The sequence below is a fragment of the Notothenia rossii genome, assembly GCF_949606895.1.
Source record: "Notothenia rossii genome assembly, chromosome: 6".
NCBI classification, from domain to species: Eukaryota; Metazoa; Chordata; class Actinopteri; order Perciformes; family Nototheniidae; genus Notothenia; species Notothenia rossii.
In genome coordinates, this window is record NC_136909.1 from 32,696,361 (window position 1) to 32,715,905 (window position 19,545).

The 19,545-nt window shown below is 38.2% G+C and overlaps 1 protein-coding gene across 2 annotated transcripts in view; it reads right to left on the bottom strand.

The window, feature by feature from the left end:
• LOC307045316 (electrogenic sodium bicarbonate cotransporter 1-like) overlaps positions 1-19,545 on the bottom strand; it is a 48,529-nt gene that overhangs the window by 28,327 nt on the left and 657 nt on the right. The window contains exons 2-10 of one of the 2 annotated variants that reach the window (XM_079690890.1): positions 16,573-16,733; positions 14,721-14,900; positions 10,453-10,529; positions 4,432-4,589; positions 3,563-3,650; positions 2,609-2,763; positions 1,617-1,727; positions 993-1,167; positions 777-910 (exon numbers count right to left, since the gene is read on the bottom strand). In XM_079690890.1, the coding sequence (XP_079547016.1) occupies positions 777-910; positions 993-1,167; positions 1,617-1,727; positions 2,609-2,763; positions 3,563-3,650; positions 4,432-4,589; positions 10,453-10,529; positions 14,721-14,900; positions 16,573-16,733 (1,239 nt within the window). The remainder of the gene's footprint in view (positions 1-776; positions 911-992; positions 1,168-1,616; positions 1,728-2,608; positions 2,764-3,562; positions 3,651-4,431; positions 4,590-10,452; positions 10,530-14,720; positions 14,901-16,572; positions 16,734-19,545) is intronic. The other variant, XM_079690891.1, reaches the window with a different exon arrangement.

Sequence of the window (19,545 nt, forward strand, 5' to 3'; positions counted from 1 at the left end):
GCCTGACGTGTTTTGGACCTAATCTCATCTTTTTTTGCATTAGCAAGCCTCGCTAACACTCAGAGCTATGCTGTACTGGAGAGCGCATGTGTTTAAAAAGCAGGAAATAATAAAATAACTCACCTTGTGATAAACCCGCAAGAGAAAAAGCGTTTGAGCTCCATACTGTTTCAGAAATAATCCTTGATGTGGTTTAGAACAGGATGGCGTTTTATCAAAGCAGAATTTAACTTTATCTCCGGTAGAATTCTGATCAGGCATTAGCCCCGCCTCCTCTTTTTTTTAAATGAAGGACCCATAATCCACGTTTCTCTAACAGGGCTGCAATAGAGGGGTTTGAGCAGTATGAGGCATGGCTACAATGGGTGATCTGTTTGGTATTTTAAGCAAAAGACTTCACAGACATGTTTTGTACAGGTATGGCCCTACAATATATTTTTCCAATATAGCATAATAGGTCCACTTTAATTTAGGCCCGGTAATTATGCTTGAACGTTCACCCCTTAAAATTGTATTTTAAAAGATTCTCCAGCTTCAGCTGATGAAATGCGACGTGTCAAACTCTGCACATTCAACATTCTTTACACCCAAATATTTACACAGTCGCCCTGATACTCTTCATGACTAACACTAACATTCATAGGCCGGATTGGAGCTTCATAAATACATAACTAAACCAACCCAAGTTTACAATGATTATAACTTCCTTGTCAAGATCTGAACCATCCATGATTAGCTACTGGGCCTCTGGAAAACTCAGGAGGTGGAGAAAGTACCTGCTGAAATTGAAGAGCAGCCGTTCAAACACCAGAACAGGACCTGTGCTGCTGAGGATGGTGAGAGGCTGGCCGGCAAACAGACAGAAAATCCCCCCGGTGATCGCTGTGCCCAGAAAACTCTCCAACACACCCTGCACACATGAAGGGGAACCGTAAGGGAATCATTCAAAACATAAACACTCTGGAAAACTGCCAAAAAAATCACAATCTGACCTGCATGTTTTCTGTAGCGTCCCCCAGCAGACCCCCGAAAGTGATGGCGTTCGTCACAGTTCCCAGGTAGATAAACAAAATGGCCGACAAGGACTGGATGTGAATTGCATCGGTGAAGTCACTGACAAAGAAGGGCACTTTTCTCTTGATGTCAAGTAGGAGACCCCCACAAAACCTGAAACAGTGAAATAAAGGGTGTGTTTTTCTCAATGAAGCTGATGATGACCAATGAGCTAGAGAAACATTTTATGTTGGATATGTACCTAAAGTATGCTGAGAACTGCAATACAAGAATCTTTTTCAAAAACATGTCTTATGCAACAGTGCTTTGGCATTTTTTTACATTTTTCTCTGGATAACAGTAGGATTATTGTGTACTGTTTTAAAATGTATTTTAGCTGTTGAATGTTCATGTTGTACTGTTTGAAATGCCTTGGAATGAATAAACAGAATGAAAGATGAATGAATATACACAAGCTGTCCATTTTTCATTGCTCCTACTGCTTAAGGCAAGTAACTTTTCGAAGACCTTTCAATGGTTATTTAGTTAAGGATCCACAGGAACCCGGATTCTTGTATAAACAGATATTTAAACATATTTGTTTTCTCTCCACAATTTCATACTTTCCGGTCTTCTTCAGCTCGTCACCTGTAGCGTGTCCCCCTCCACCGTGACCTCCATCATGAGGCATGTCTCCGTTCATATGAGAGTCTCCTCCTGCATACATGTTTTTCCTGAAATACAGAAAAACACCCACAGTTTTGTTCAGTTTTGCAGGGCACTTCACCTTAAAGTTATCTGGAGCATGTCTTTATTTTTAACACTACTGAAGGTAACAGCTTGCAGTTTTTTGCTGTGAAAATGTCAGTGTCAGCATTTTGTCATGGCCTTTTCTTGAGTTTTAAATCAGACGATGTGCGTGATTAAATAGTCTGATTGATCAGTGCTCACATTCAGTATGTTTCTAGTTTAATGAGTCAAACTGTGAGTTTTAAATAAAACACACAGCTGCTCTTTCATATTTTATTTATTTAAACACTTTGCTGTACAGCTTGACGCACTTCAGTGATTTTGCAACCTTTGCTGTTCTATAACGTTATGTAGTCAGTGCATACACAGCATACCAATCGACAGATGTGTGTCTCTTTACATATTTAATGCAAGAAAGTCTTGTACGTGCTAGCATTTTCTTAGTTTTCAGGTGATTCAATGTGATGTGATTTTCCATAGTTAGAACCTGTTGCAGACACTTTTTACACTTTGATTCCAGCTGCTTCTAATGCTTAACACCTCACTGGATATACTGTATAACAGAGGTGAATGTTTTGCAAGTACAAAGTAAGTCTCAAGATTCCTCTATGTGGAAACAGGTTTAATGAATGACCAGCGGACAACTACGCAGCTTGTAGAATCAGTGTAGTCTTAGATAAGATAATAACTAGGAAAGTCACTTTTTACAATCCTCAAGTTACTAGAAAACTACTCTCAGAAAGTGAATTTATTTTTCACACGGCCTTCTGTGCTGGTAGAAATCCATAGAGTGTAAAGACATAAAGCTGTATGTGAGCTCTATTGGTCTGCTACCTGGAAGTGCTTCACATTAAAAGTGTTTGACCTTTTGTCAGAGGAGGGCAGGGATTTGGGAGGCTCTATCCTGATGGCTGGGTCCCACTCTCCAGGAGGAAGCACGATCACCTCATCCAGGAACTCATCGATACCGGCCAGCAGGTCTTCTCTGTCCTTGGCCTTATACGCAATGTCATGAAATACCTGAACACAAACAGAGAGGGACGAGGCATTTAAGTGTAAATTAAATCTGCCAAATGCAATATCCTACAAAGAACAAACAAACTATTGTGGTATAGAGCACCAATGGAGCAATGTTGATCATCCCAAAACCCTTTGGATGTATTTTACCAACAAAATGTGTAGTTTCAGACTAGAAATATACTATTTGTGTCTGAATACAATTGGAACACTACTACTGCTCACATTAGACTGAATTTACAACCAACATTTTTTAAATGTAGGTTTGTATCTGGTTGAAATACTTTAATATACAAATGTTGATACAATGAATACTAAAAATAAACACTTTTTCCTCAGTGTATTCCTGATTCATAAAACATACTTTTCCTTGGTTAACTTTATTAATTAATACCGTGTTAAAAAATGGTTGAATAAAATGATGGTCTAACAGGAAGTGCGCGTCTCATGTTTTTGGGAAATTAATTGTCATCCTACACAGGATGGATAAATGGATCAACAGCTGAGAACATTATCCAATTGAATACCAAAATACCATAAGCTCTTTCACAAAATTGAACAAAATGTAACTTGAATAAATATTACACGTTTCAGACATGGTTATTAGCAGTCATTCATTCCTTTTTTTCTATGTTCCTATTTACCGCCAATCCATTTCTTGATGGCTAGGACCTTTGTTAACAAAACTGGCAAAGCAACAACTGTAAGTCAGATATAGGTTACAGCTACAACACGCCTATCTCCGGGCTTAAGCCGATGATAGTATCTTGACAGGCTTACAGCTGATGTGTGGCAGTCTCACCTCATCTGACATCAGCGTGGCGATGGCTCGGCCAATCTCATGGTACGAATTGGCTTTGCCTTTGGGTCCAAGCAAGATGAATAAAAATCTGCCAATGGGACAAAAACATTGAGTAAGTGTGTAGGTAATGTAATGTGTCGTCATTTAATGGATACAGCTTTGAACTGAGTATAAATCCGTGATGTAATATCCATGAAATAATTATGCTTTTCTCATCATCTGCAGCCTTTTCATTTTCACAGAACAAACTCTTGAGTGAACAGTTATTCACATATTTCTAAGCTTTGGACACACTCACTACAAGCACAAATATCATCATTTGGTCCAATCCATCCATTGAGATCCTTCCCAAATATTTTCCATGCTACATTATATGTGTTTTACATTAATATGCTTATGACACAATATGTCAACATAGCAGAGAAATCTCTTAAGGACATATTATATAACGTACGAGTTCAACAGGACTTCAGCATTGCTTTATGTCTCCTTGTTTACAACAACACTACTGACACCAGTTTAGTGTCGTACCTGTAGTTTTATGAACCTCATCAAAAGCCAGAGAACAAACAGTTAGACACAATAAAGGAAAAGCCTATACAAACTAATCCAAACTGTTATGTTAACTATGCAATTACAGATAAATAAAAAATATAGGTGTACTGACATCTACATGACTTGTACCCACTTTTTTGTTTTGTTTCGGGAGCATATTTTCAGACTTTTTAGAAAAAATCTTTTTACAGATTTCTATTGGCCTTATGAAACCTTGGTATCTGTTAGGACATGTTGGACTGATGCATCTTTCACTAGTTTTACTTGAGCTTATATTTAAGAATTCCTTTAGTTCAGAAACAAATCTCAGCCACCTTGTGGGAACAGGGACCTCTGTTAAGGCTCCCAGCATCACAGCTTGCTGCAGACGAACAAACGCCACAAACGGTGAGTCCAGGAAGTCCACCTCCCCCACCAGCACATTGGAGGCCTCGGCGTCTCTCGGCAACTTCTTCATGAACTTGTTCCTCAGCTGAAAGTACAAAAGAGGAGACATTAAGTGTTATGTTCACACCAGCAAGCTACTCGACACGGAATTAAACAACCTATATCAAACAGGACAATCCCTTTCAGCCTAAATACCAAACCAGGTATCTAGGTAAGAAACAAGTAGTAACATGAGGTCCGTATTTCTTTCTCTTCTAGTGACGGTGAGATGTCTAAATATGGGGTCAGACACCTGCTGGGCTTCACATGTTCAACAACTCAAAAAGACATTAAAGTCTTGCAAATGCGTTTTTGAGAAGCTGTTTCCAAGTTGTAAAAGAAAGGGAACATACCAGTGTTTTTGCATGTTTAACCCACTAAAGTGTTTAATTTCTGTTCTTTCTTGGAACATGTACGAGTGATAACGTAGATTTTTTTGGATTCAAATGGCTGGAAGATCTAACTAATTAAAGAATAACTACACACACTGTTTGTTTGATGAAAAGAGAACCAAGTAAGAATGACCTCTTTGTTAAGTAATTTGGACTGAGAAGATCCCCATTCATTTAATCTACTCGTATTTCTATGCCACAATGCTATTTGCTTCATTAGATGTTCCATATAATAAAAATAGTTGAATGTTTATGACCAGATAGAGATCATTAATAAATAGATCAAAGAAAAAGAACCATAAACATCAAGACAAGATTGTCATGGACAACTAGTGGGTTATTTATTCACTTTAAAACAGCAGAGCAAGCAGGAATCATTTACTGAGACCCAGCAACTGACAATTCAAAGCACCTCTGAATCATTTATGGTCCCATTCAAGTGTGTTTTGCATAAACATTAGTGCAAATAACACTATTTTATTTAACAGTTCAACTTGAATTTTGAAGACAATTAATTCAGATAAACAAAAAACAGAAGTAAGCGATTTCTTATTCAGCGGGAAAGAGGCTCCATAGGTCCACTGGTTTCAAATAAATAGAAGAATTAGATGCACTTATTTAATGAATTAGGCCCATTCGCAACCTATACAAAAACCCTTAAGATAATGTAAAAACATGTTGCAAAGTTATGTGAAACTGGACAGAATATACATTTTTGGTCAATATGTATACGCAATATAGCTAGTGTATATCAAAGCGGTGACATTTAATATTTGCCCATTTTATTTCAATTGTAACCACATGCACATGCAAAATGTGTGCACGATGCAATAAAGATGTCAAATGGATTGGACTAAGAAGATCACTAAGATCTATAATGCTTCATTATCTCAACTCTGGCGCATTATAAAAATAAACACTTAATTTTCCTCTGATTTTAGGTGGACCACAGTGTTAACTTGCTGTTTAGGTTTCTTCTATTTTATAAGTATTCTTTCATGTAAAGCCTTGTTAAAATAAACCACCTGTCCACATAAAGTACCTGTGAATACCAAGCTGAGGAAGACTACTATCTGTCTTTTTAAAATCCACTGAGACAGGATTTAAATTGGATTAGATCACAAACAACTCCAATCAAAGTAAGGCTGCCAGTAAGCCACACATACTACTGTAGAAAACAAAACAACTCAGCATTCATCCATTCACACCCATTCATGCAGAGACAGAGGTTGCCATTCGATTGAAATAGAAATACAAAATACAACTCCAATTGGAGGGCATCTTGCCCAAAGACAGATTGGCATGCTGACTGCGGGGGTTAGGTTCGAACCCCCAACCTTGAAATGTAATGCCCTAGACCTCAGCGATCGCTGGAAGGGAGCCGTAACAAACTAAGTCAGACAGCAGTTTCCTCATTGTAAAATAAAATGGGTCCAAAATAATATAAAGTAAGAATAAAACTGTAAATAAAGAGACTTATTTTCTTCATCATTGGTTTCAACCAACAATAACAACGTTTAAAAACAGGACAAAAAGAACAAAATGGCTGTTATTCACACGCCAAAAATACAGATAATGCACTGACAGGCTCGCTGCCATTAACCTCTGAGGACTTGAATCCCATAAACTTGTTCTTCTTGGCAAAATCCCATTAGCGGCTTTAGAGGCGTGTTGGCAAGACATTTGTCTGTAAATGATTGATCCGAAAGTTAACCTGCGTAACTTCACACCCTGACCTGAGTCCGATCACTGCCAATCCATAAACTACGCACATGCATGTGTTCCCGTCACACTTCAGTCTGAACCGCCATGATGCACAAATCTACTTGTACACATTTTTAAGATCCTAAATCACATTACTTTTTGTTAAAATTGTTGTACTGCTCAGTGCTCCCTACCTCTTAAAAGGGTTACCGTAGTTTACATACATTCCCCAAAAATAATAATTATTCATTGCCTGTAGTAGTTCTCATAATAATAATAATAATAATAATAATAATAATAATAATAATAATAATAATAATAATAATAGATGAGACTTGTATAGCGCTTTTCTAGAAACTCAAAGACGCTTTGACAGAGAATAACAAAAAATTGTGTATTATTTACGTTTCTACATTTCTATGAAGATGGAATTAATGATATTTGCCTGATTTATGTTGGGATGGTTGAAAAATGTGCGGATATTATAAATTACTATTTTCAAATAGATAAGATATGTTACACACCAGGTACCACAACATTCTCCGTCGAACAATGCAGCGATGAACCAAGATTTTAGTGATTGAAACTCTACACTTTTTATAATTTAGCACCGAATATTACTTCTGAATGTGTTTCTGCCTCTAACTTCGTGTCGAGACGTGACATGTGGTCAGTAATGAGGGCCTGTGGGATCAGAGGAAATGTCTGAATGGTATGAATGGTATTTATAGTCAGATTTTTTTGTGGAAGAGCTTCAGTTTAGGAGATGTGCATCCTGTCTGCATGTCTGTCCCACAGGAGGACTAACTGGGTTGGTTTGACCTAATTCTCTCCCTCCATGCAGAGGCCTATTCTGGTGTGAGATGAACCAATGGCTTCTGTGAACTCTAACTAAAAGATTGTCCCACTCTTGACCTAACAATCAACATCGGCACCTCTGTTGTTTCCCCGACTCAGACTGCAAGGAATCTGGGTGTGGTCCTAGATAACAAATTGTCCTTCACTGCAAACATCGCTGCTACAACCCGCTGCTGCAGATACACTCTTTACAACATCAGGAGGATACGTCCCCAGCTGACCCAGACATCAGCGCAGATTCTGGTCCAGGCTCTCGTCATCTCACGCCTAGACTACTGCAACTCCCTCCTGGCTGGTCTACCTGCATGTGCCATCCGACCTCTGCAGCTCATCCAGAATGCAGCGGCTCGTCTGGTCTTCAACCTTCCCAAATTCTCCCACACCACACCGCTCCTCCGCTCCCTTCACTGGCTTCCAGTAACTACTAGAATCCACTTCAAGACACTGGTACTTGCGTACCATGCTGTGAATGGATCTGGCCCTTCCTACATCCAGGACATGGTTAAACCGTACACCCCAGCACGTGCACTCCGCTCTGCATCAGCCAAACGGCTCGCTGCACCCGCACTGCGAGGGGGACCCAAGTTCCCGTCAGCAAAAACACGTGGGTTTGCTATCCTGGCTCCAAAATGGTGGAATGAGCTCCCCATTGAAATCAGGACAGCAGATAGCTTACACATCTTCCGACGCAAACTGAAAACTCATCTCTTTAGACTCCACTTCGAGCGATAGAATTACTAACAAAGCACTTATATACTAATAAAGGGCTGGCTTTCTAAATGCCAGTTGAGTAGCACTTGAAATGTTTGGCTCTATGAAACCTGGTGTACTTATATGATTCTGTTTTCTTAAAGGTTGTATCTTCCTGGTCGAATGCACTTATTGTAAGTCGCTTTGGATAAAAGCGTCAGCTAAATGCAATGTAATGTAATGTAATGTAACTATTCCGCTATCAATGGTGTTCACAGTTAGGTGTTTACATGAAGGAGTAAGCATCTCACCAATGCATATTTCCTACATTACCTTTTGCAAAATAATGTGACATTGTGGTGACTTTTCACCGTGTGATTCGTGTGTGTTGCAACCCGGACCCGTTAGTGAGGCTACCGGGGTTTGACGTCATTCATGCTAGCTGGTTACACAGAGCAGCACATGTACTTACGTCTTCTTGATTAATGAATAATAAAGTGTGGAAGTCAATTCTGAATACACCGCCTCTGACTCCCGTTCATCGGCTCTACAATATATAGTTTAGTTTTGCCACTAATCCCATCTCAGAAGTCAAGAATCCCCTCAAAATGGAAAATTAAACTAAAACTAAGGAACTTAAGGTCTCTTATAATAAGACATTTTGATTTCAAGTATTTTTTTAATTATAAAGTGGGTGACTTTTTTCTCTTCGGGCCTATTAATGCTGTAAAAGTATCAAACCATTTCGGAAATACCAACCAATCAGTGCTGACGTGGATTTTTTTTTAAAGGATGGGTTCGAAGCATTTAAAACAGAGGGAGAATACAGGTATTCTTAGAAAATATTGAGAAAAAATAAGTTTTTAGAAAAACACTGAATCATTTGAATGAATAGAAACCCAAAAAACGTGATCCTGAAAGTGAGTATAATACGTTAACTTGCAACGAGTGCATTGAGCCCAGCATAGGTGCTTCTACATCACCTATGACTATAAATATAAACACTATGAAGTACATGATTGAGTAAAAGCTAAATAATCTTTATCAATACAGCACTAAGTGGCTTCAAAACCAATTAAGACAGCGTTCATTTTCTCCCAGATGCTTGGTAACCATTGAAGAAGCTAAAATATTTAATCTGCTACAAAAATGAGGGAAATTCATTGATAAACACAAAGAGAAAGTCCTCCATATCTCCTCTGAGTGGGACAAATAATCTATGACATACTGTATCTTAAAGTTGTAGTGGACTGGAAAATAATTTGCATGTTATTACATGTTACTTGTTAGACGCTTTTATCCAAAGCAACTTACATACTCAATACTGTGGACAATCCCCACATAACAGGAGCAATTTGGGGTGAAGTGTCTTGCCAAGGGACGCAACGACATGCTGACTGTAGTGGGGTTTGAACCTGTGACCCCCTGATCTGAACACCAAGGCTCTATCCACTGCGCCACACGCCTTCCCTGAATGAATGTATGTTTGGGTGTCTACTTTTCGTTGTCACTTAATCATTGATTTAGTATTAATTTGTCTTTCTGTTAGTCATTGTTCCAAAGATCCTTTGCCTAAGCGTCATCCTCGCTTCAACAAGTAGAGGTATTACATAAGAAATTGGATAAATGTACTACAGACTTGGCTGTGGCAGGTTGAATCCAGCTGCAGCAGGCAGGGTGATGACGACAGCAGATGGGACAGTGTACTTTAGACAATCTAAACTCTGCTCTGAGCCAGCACTGGTTCCTGCACCTCTGCAGTGGATAAAGCTACTAACATGTTAGCTTTGCAACGCCAGCCAGTGATTTTGTCCTTTTGGTCAAGCTATACTTTAAAAGGCATCTGAGTCATTTCAAGAAAATTGTTTAATAAATGACGGACAATAGTACGTTTACCACAGTTCTTTTTGCACGACACAATCAATGAGATATTTAGCTTTTGATTTCTGAAAAAATCTATTACAACTTTTTCAATGTTGTTAAAGCACCTAAAAATAATTTAAATAAGATGAACCTTGGAGATTTTCTATTATGATTTCTATACTTCCTAGATTTATCTGATATGTAAAAACGCTCACAATAATTCTCATAGAGATTTTAAGACATCGTAATTGGATGAATCTGTTCATAAAATATTTGCCACCTGTCCATAGAAACAACAACAGAAACATCAGCTTCATATTCAAAGTACGGTAATACAAATGTTTTTCTTGTATTCTATGTTAATAAATTAACTTGCACAATCAAGTCATTAGGCTGACTCACCTGGTCTTTTTCTGGTTTGTCAGAAATGTCGTTCATACTGCTGGAGGTCCGGTTCCGGGGAGTTGTAGCAGGACTATCTGTAAAAAAAACATATCAACCCTGTAGAGTTAGATCTTGGTGAAGGTGAAGCTGGTCTAAGAACTAAAGAGGGGGTAAAAAGGATGGCAGAGACCGCAACAAAGCCAGTGGCCCAGACAGTTTGCTCCCCATGCAGCAACAACACTCCATAACAAGGCAACAGTGTTTGAAAGCATAAAGATGTTTCTGCCACCATTAACTAACACCGGAGGACACGTTCTTGACTAAATGATGGTCACTGTTTAAGCTGACTTTAAAGTATTGTACTCATATGTTCATTGTCTATTAAGGATAGCCCTGGTTTGAAGAAAGCCTTCTGAAAATTGAAAAAGAGCCACACATAAACAATTTTCAGTCAGATGTGGAATTTTCCATTATATTTTCTAAGATCAGCCTATGTATCAGTATATGATCATTTCCGCCAGTATAAAACCCTACCAACTCTTTCAACCATTTGTGATATGGTATTTAACACCATACAGCACAAAAACACAAAAAGTGTTTGGCCCACTTAATTCTACAACAATCATGAAATGTTTTTTGTGTAGACTTGGCTAAAATGCCCAAAGCATTGCCTCCAAAAAATATAAATACACAAATGAGCTTTTCTCTTATTGAGCATCTATCCTTACTCTGGAGCTTTACAATAGAGACCATTGGATTATCTTTACATCAAAGCGGTAGTGTGTTCCTCCATTGAGGCAGGTGAGCAGCAGACTGATGCTCTGCTGACTTCTGGTTTTAACCCGTCAACTTGAGCGTTGAAGATCTGACAGCCGAACGTGACCTCACTTTCTTCCTGGAGATGTCAGGGATGAGAGAGAGTGTCCACAGCGGTACACATCTCAGAGAGCAAATTCTGAAGCCACTGTAGCCTTTCTTACAACTGCCACCTGAGGATTTCGGGTAATAACATGCTTGACAGTGTGATGCAGCCGATGTAAATGATGTAGAGTAGATACAGTAATAAAGTAAACAGGATTCCTAGCCAAATATAGATTGAAGGATTTGGAAATAACATTTAAATAAAGTCAGAGTTAGAAGTGGAGTTGTATGAGGAACTTGTATATAGTCAGTCAGACAGGGTAAATATATTTTAGCCACGTGAAAAAAAAAAACTATATCGGTTTAGTTTACTCTATATTTAAAATATTTTACCTCGCCGTCAAACAGCTATTCTACGTTCGGTAGACAAATCTGTTAAACTAATAGGAATGAAAAACTATTCAAAGCCACTACTACATAAAGCCAATTACTGACTACTGTACTTTATACATTGGGACAGGTGACATTTTACACTACAGCTTTTATGACGTTCCAACTGCAGCTAACCATTTTCCATTTTGACCGTTTTCACTCACATGATGTGACGAAAGTCAAATGTTCCAATGAGTCACATGGATATGGAATACTGAAAGAGTTACTGAGGCATTTTAAGATAAATAATATTTGGGTTGGCATGGAAAATTGGCTATATTTGGTATTTTTAAAGAGGCCTCAGTTGGTCAAATTAATTCATATATAGGTTTAATGTTTCTGTTCATACAAATACTAGCAATGATTCAGAAGGGATCGGTTGTCTGCAGTGTGAACGTAGATGTGGTTCAGGTCACTTACTAAGCCAGTCCATGCTGGTACTTCTTTGGTTCTGCAAGTCCTCCATTGATATGTGACCCGACAGGCAAGTCACAGAATTGTCAAGAGGACTACGAGCTTTATTAGCAGCAGCAGGTTAACAAACCCAATCCAGGAAAGCAGAAAAGGAGGAAAGAGAGACAGAAGGAAGAGTTGATAGACAAGCCCACTGCCAAAGCAAGGTATTTGTTAGGAAAACACAATCAAGTAGTTAAAAGAGGAAAAACATGTCATTTTATGTGCAGAGAAGTAAGGAAAGAGAGGTGGGGTCATTACATCTGGAGGCAATGGGCCATTGGAGAGCGTTATTTTGACAGGAGTCCAATTGTATTATAATAAACGAGAGGATGTACTTTATCCTTGTAAAGTTTAGTATCAATTATAATTATCAATGAAGCTTGTTATCTCAGAACTTTTTATATGACAGGTTTCCATTTGGCCATTCCATGAACAGGGAGCTTTTCTTTTGATGGAATCATAAACCGGCTTCATAAATCTGATAGCAGGTCATTAATAACTTCACTCTCCAAGGACCCATGGCTGCTAACAGATTAATTACATTGTCAATACAATGAAACATTCATTCATTTAATGTGTTACAATCAAAGCACCCATTTGAGTTTTGGATATCAGTGTGTGTCAGGGCTGTCACTTTACTTTTGATCGCACTGCTTTAGAGACTGATTAAAGGCATGTAGCTTTCAGTTCAAGACGTTTTAAAGAGGGTAAAGAACAAAATGTAATACCTATTTGTATTTTGCAGTCATATGGACAGAAATATGAAGGACATTCTAGAATAATTAAAGTGCATAAATTAATTGACCTGTTTAAACAACACATACATACAGTTAAATTGGTTTTGGCTTTTCTGTGCAGCATTCCATGTGCGGTTCCTCCTGTTTGATTGTCCCTAATGTTAACGTCTTCATACAAAGGCAGCTTTTGGATTCATTTAGGCTCCAATGCTAAGCCATGCATTAAACAGGGTATTATCTAAAAATCTAGCTAAATCTCAAATCTTAATCTTAGAGCGGTCGCCAAAATTATAATAACACTTTTTGGGGATGCTACATTTTGCCCAGTGTGGAAACCTTTATTATGGATTTTGATTCCATTGTTCCACCGAGCATATATCAACTTTGATGACCGATTTGCAGTTAAAAAAACAACAGTAGATCTATACAATCATGTTTATGTTAATAATGTACTTTTTTTTATCGAATTTAAGACTGTTTAAGAACCTGAGGAAACCATGGTAATGTAAATCACTTATAAAGCGTTTTTTTCTTACAACTCTGTGCTGAGAAAGTAGTTACTTTAAATTGTTAAATAATTTTGTTGAGTGAATTAATTTCAAAGGGCTCTGTATAAAACATGGGGCATATTATTGTTAAATTCATATCCTATAGCAGCTACAATTCTGTCAAGATTGCCAATTAGGTTTAGCATTAGTTTAAAAATAATGTTGTTCTGTGTGTACTCTTTGCATTATTTTGGAATCAGTTTTCTTGGTATTAACTTTCTGGTATAACTTTAAGTGAGGCAAAGTGACAGCCCTCCCTGTGTGATGAAAGAGTTGTTACATTATACGGTGAACTAAACATGATTCTCAGAAATTTCAACAACATGAAAAAAGAAAGAAGCGAGAATTATGTCAACCTCTGACTGCATTCGCTTTAAATTATAATCTCTCTAGTTCTCAGTTAGTCATATCCTTTCAAATGGCTCAGGTTTATGATCTCTCCTTTGGCCTTGGACTTTTTAAACCTAGTGTCATAAAACAACTCTTCAGAGTCAGCATTTACAGCTAAGTCTTGCTAATGCAATTCAATATGAAGCAACTGTAAATGCAGTTAGTACAGTTGCCTCAGTGAGTACATGATGTTAGAAGGATGGATTAGCAACAGACATCTAATGTCATTTCTCTAGTTGAATGAGAAATGTTGTAAATAGTTTGGTGAGAAAGTAGCAGCGTTCAGTGACTATCCTCTGGAACAAACTGCCAAAAAACTGCAGATCTGCTGCAGCTCTGACTTTTTTAAATCACGGCTGAAGAACATGAAGACTTTATTTGTTGCCTTTTATTACATTAAATAACTATTCATATCTTACAATGCACTGTAACTTTTATTATTGTATTATATAACTATGTTGTTCTTATTTAGCTTGTTTTATTTGTATTTCCTTGGCTTTTAAAAAATATAAAAATGTAATATTATAGTGTTTTAATGTCATAAATCTTTTATTTTTTGTAAAACACTAAGGATCTCCTTCTGTTGAAATGCGTTGTATAAAAAACGCCTTCCATCCTTTACTATATTAGCATAAATAAGAATATTTCAAAATAAAGTTCAAGGGTCGATATTTTTGATCAGGTCTATAATAAAAAACAAACTACTCCCATTATAACTTGAGTGACAATAGAAAAAACTGTATTTAACTAAGGGTTCGGGAAACTACCGCTTATTTAATTATAGGAGTAAAGTAGCTGATTTAGTTTCCTTTACACCATTTTAAAAGAAAAGAAGACTGCACCACACTGGCATCAGTATTACCGTTTTCCTGGTTGGAAAACAGCCTACTTGCACTGGAGACCGTCTTCCCGATGTCAGCCAGAGAGCGCAGGTTGGACTTCTTGGTCTGGTGGCGATGTCTCCGGAGCAACGTGTACATCACTTTGTCCTTCAGCTCTGGCTTCAGCTGGCCGATCTCTATTTGGTTGTCTGTGATCAGCTCTGAAGGTGCAGAGAGGGGAGAGGGAAAGAAGAGGGTGAGGAACGATGATTTCACTCTTTTTCTGGAGGGAAGAAAAGCTTAACCACTGTTTTTAAGATTTGACAACTATATAATTAGACCCGCCAAAAAACTACTATTGTCTTGTAATTGCTTATTTCGTCGTAAAAACCTACATTTATTCAACTTGCAGGGTGGGAAAAACACCAGCAAAGCCTCATGTCAACTGAATTTATATGCAACATAGACATTACAATTTGAATTGAAATGTTTTAGCTCATCATTATTTTTCTTACATGAATTCATCAAGAATTTGAAGCCAAAAAGAAAAATGAATACAAAACAAACCCTATCATAGGTCTATCTCTTCCCTTCGTGCAGCCTTCGGCAGTCTTAATTTAGTAACAACACAAAGCAAATGCATGAGGCGACATAAAAAGTCCCTTCACTTTTACAAGGCTTTAATTAGTGCCACCCAGACTGTAATGCTCCTGTATGAAAGTCTTCCTGGCATCATGAAACGGCTCAATCAAAAGGTCTTGGCTATTTTTAAAAAGAAGGTCAGGAGCCTCAATGGTGAAAGATAGAAGCCTCAGGGAGTTCCTCTTCTTGTGGAGGGGCAGCGCTGTTAATGGCCCATCAGTCAAGCCTGCCGGCCTCAAAGCAAGAGGCCCAGCTCCACTGTGTTCGCTCAGTCCGTGCAGCGCTCTCAATTACATCACATTAATCACTCGCAACTGGTAACTCTTCCTCCGGCTCCCTCATGCAGACAAATAGGAAGAGGGTTGGCTGTCCTCAAATAAGGAAGTGTGTGTCCGTTTACAAACTACTATTTGAGTTCCTCACTGTTCCAACATCAAGTACAGTATTGGATGGACTAGACTATGGAAGCGACCTTTTGTTTCACTTAAAGCGAAACAGAGGAAGGAAGTAAATCCTCAGAGCCCCTTGTGTGATGGCAGGAATCAATAAACCTGCACACAACACATCGTACATCACAGAGCAGACAACATCTAACTGGCAGACGAGTTTTCTTCTGACCTTCACTTGTGTCATTGGGTAACAGTTAAAAAAAAGACATACACATTAAAACTCAACATGTTGCAGAATTCTGTTATTCACTGGAGTGATTATATGCCATAAAAAAAAGCCTTGGCACAATTATTTTTCCCAGAATGATTTTGTTTTAAAGAGACAATAAAATGTATTTTATATGAATGTTTTTTTTAATGGTTACTGTGGGGTATGGTTAGGACGTTAGGTGACTTGTGTTTCTATTAAAAGGGCAATCCCCAGATTCTATATTTTTAAAATGAATGTGGTAGTCATGAACAGTAGTATTCTGCCTGTGTAAACTGTAATGTCCTCTGTGGGTCTTGTAGAGTTTTGAAAAGTCTGCGAGACATTGAGTCATTTTAGTTTGGGCTTGAAGGGGATACATTTACAACAGAAAACCTGTGTTACAAACTGATGATGACAACTTTGAAAGGCATATACAGCATGGAGAGTCTCATGAAAGCACTCTATATTAAGAAGCATTAAAAGGGGGATGAAGAATTTCAAGTTTTCTGTTTTCAATCAGTCTCTTACAAGTCCCCGAACCTTTTTGTGAAAAATGTGTGCTCTTTTAATAATGGTCAAGTACTGAGAAAACACCAACTCTAGCCAACTTACCAACAACCTGAGGTAGAGTGGAAGCTTCCAGGTCCAGCATGATGGTGCCCTTCTCTATGCACGTCCGCAGCTCAAAGAGGCTGTGTAAGGACAGCGTGGCCACGTGGGGTTTACTCCAGCGTTCACCTCCTTTCTCTACCTTCTCCTCAAACTTGATCCACCTGGAGGAATGAAAAGGGGCAGAACAAGGATAGGATTAAACTGGGAACCTGAAGACAGCTACATACAGTAACAGATCATTTAAACAGGGCTTGATATGATCTTTTAGGCCCTATTCTTTTAAGTACTTACAGTATGTGAAAGTGTAATTCAGCTCATTAAAAAATAATGAACTAACCTACAGATGGTGACCTTGTGAAATCAAGCATCAATACAGGATAACACAACATATGAACAGTTTTTACTGTATTAGTGTAAGGATTTACATTTGAGTTTTTCCATAATTTAAAGGTCCCATGTCATGGCCATTTCTACTGATCATATTTCCATTGTTGAGGTATACTAGAATAGATTTATATTGTGCAATTTTCCAAACTCACATTGGTTTCTCATACAGCATCTCTGTATAGTATTTGTCTGACTCTGTCCTAAACGGCTTGGAGCTCCTGAGAAAAGGTTGAGTGTGTGTGTGTGTGTGTACGTGTGTGTGTGTGTGTGTGTGTGTGTGTGTGTGTGTGTGTGTGTGTGTGTGTGTGTGTGTGTGTGTGTGTGTGTGTGTGTGTGTGTGTGTGTGTGTGTGTGTGTGTGTGTGTGTGTGTGTGTGTGTGTGTGTGTGTGTGTGTGTGTGTGTGTGTGTGTGTGTGTGTGTGTGTGTGTGTGTGTGTGTGTGTGTGTGTGTGTGTGTGTGTGTGTGTGTGTGTGTGTGTGTGTGTGTGTGTGTGTGTGTGTGTGTGTTGAGGAAGTCCGTGGACACAACGTAACGGCTCCGCGGATTGGTCCATTTGGACCAATGGGTCCATTGGGTCGTTGTTACGTCACTTGGTTCCCAGAAGAAACAAATGGAAAAAGAGAAATCTCCAACAAGGCGTTCTGGGGCCGCATAGACAGGTCTCTTCTGTGTTAGAGATGTACTCGCTACAGGGTGTACTTTGAGGGTTTGTGACTCTGCAGACCGTTTACATGCAGCAAAAGCTACATAACACAGGGGACGGGTAATAACCGGAAAAGCATGACATGGGAATTATGTTATATTACATGTATGGAGCTGTAAATGCATAGATTGATAGAGTTGAAGCCAATATAACCTGGAAACTCACCACATAATACATTAAATATGACACAAATGCAGTGTGTATGTGTCATGTGTGTCCATATACTATTGGAAATAACATCCAAAGTATATCTTAAAATGATTTTGTATGGGTTCAAGTATTAAACAGATTATGTAAAACATTTTTAAATATGATGATACATTTTCAAATGTGTATATTCTAAGGCATTTTGGTCAAGTAAATGGTGAAACTACACCACGACTACATTCCCCGTCTACTTTAATAATAACACTTCAAAACTGCCTCTTTGTAATTAATTAAAACATTTTGTTATTAAATGTGTTGTGTGATGAACAGGTGAGAATAATTTCAGATAATGTTTTTTGAATCCAGACTGTCACACTGTCATTTCTATCTCCTTCATGTATCTCTTTAATCACTTCCCATTCCCCCCTCCCTCAGAGTCAGGGAGATGAGAAACTAAACCAGTACTGAGCAGTTGTCTTTATGCCAGGGTTTTATTCGGCCAGTTTTGGCTGCAAAAGTTGCACTTGGCAGACGGCCAGCACTACCCAGCACTTGTGAGATCTTTTATTCAGTTTGGGTCCACAGAGTGCACTTGGTAAGACATTGGAACGGGTCTTAATCTCTGCAGTTATTTGCCGAATAATAATTTTGAATTAAGATGCAGAATGGATTTATGTCAACTTTAATAAGCAATGTACGCTTTAGATAAGTAACTGACATGATTTAAAGGGTTGAACTGTCCTCTTATTTCAACCTTTTCAGTCATGCTGATCCTCTTGAATAGAGGATTTTGTGTACACTTGTATTGTGGTATTTCAGTTGAAACTTTTGATTGCAGAGAAACTTCCCCTTTAGAGAAGAAAAAGCTTGTATTTTTCCCTTTAACCTTATTTGATAGTTTATACTTGTTTTATGTATTTCTTGTAACTGTGTTACCCTATATAATTAATATTGTACATTAGTAAATATGACACTCAATTCTACCTCATACCTGGGAATCAATCAATGAAAAACATTATGTCTGTTTTCGATAGTAAGGTTGTTTCCTAGATGGATGCCATTACATGACCAGAAGTCTTATTCTCAAGTGTAAAATGCTATGACGCACTTTCAATTAATTTACATTTTGACGTGTATCTAATCCAATCCAGGTAAAACTAAGGTAAATACTATCCCTAAAGGGTTGTATTTTTGCCTGAATGTGAAGCTCTAATGTAACTTTTTGAACGTTGACATAGTGACGCAGTTAAAGTATATCTAAGCAAATGTTTTACCAAGCTAATATCAATCACATATGTGCATCAGGGGCAGGACAAATGCATCATCATAACTTGGCTAAGTTCTTCAGTACAATTCTGCTGCAAGTCATTTCACGAAGAGTGAACCAAAATGTGACTTTTTCAGCAGTACAATTGGTCAGAGGTTAGGATAACAGATCAACTCATGTGGAGCCTCAAACACCAGCCCAGGGATCCAGTTTCCCCCTGAGAGAGCTTCACTCATCCAGCGCGAATGATTTATAAAACAATGAGCCCATCTCTCTCCCACTAGTGGGCCACACAGGAGAGACCTGGGGAACCCTGTGTGCTCGCTTTTTCAATTCAATGCAGACAGCAAATTCCCTAATGTAAGTATTAAGTTCAAGGATCTTTCTTCAGCCACTGGTGTGACTGAAAAAAACATCCAAAGCTCCAAACAATGTTTGAAGTGAACTTATTAAAATAAATGTTCTTCA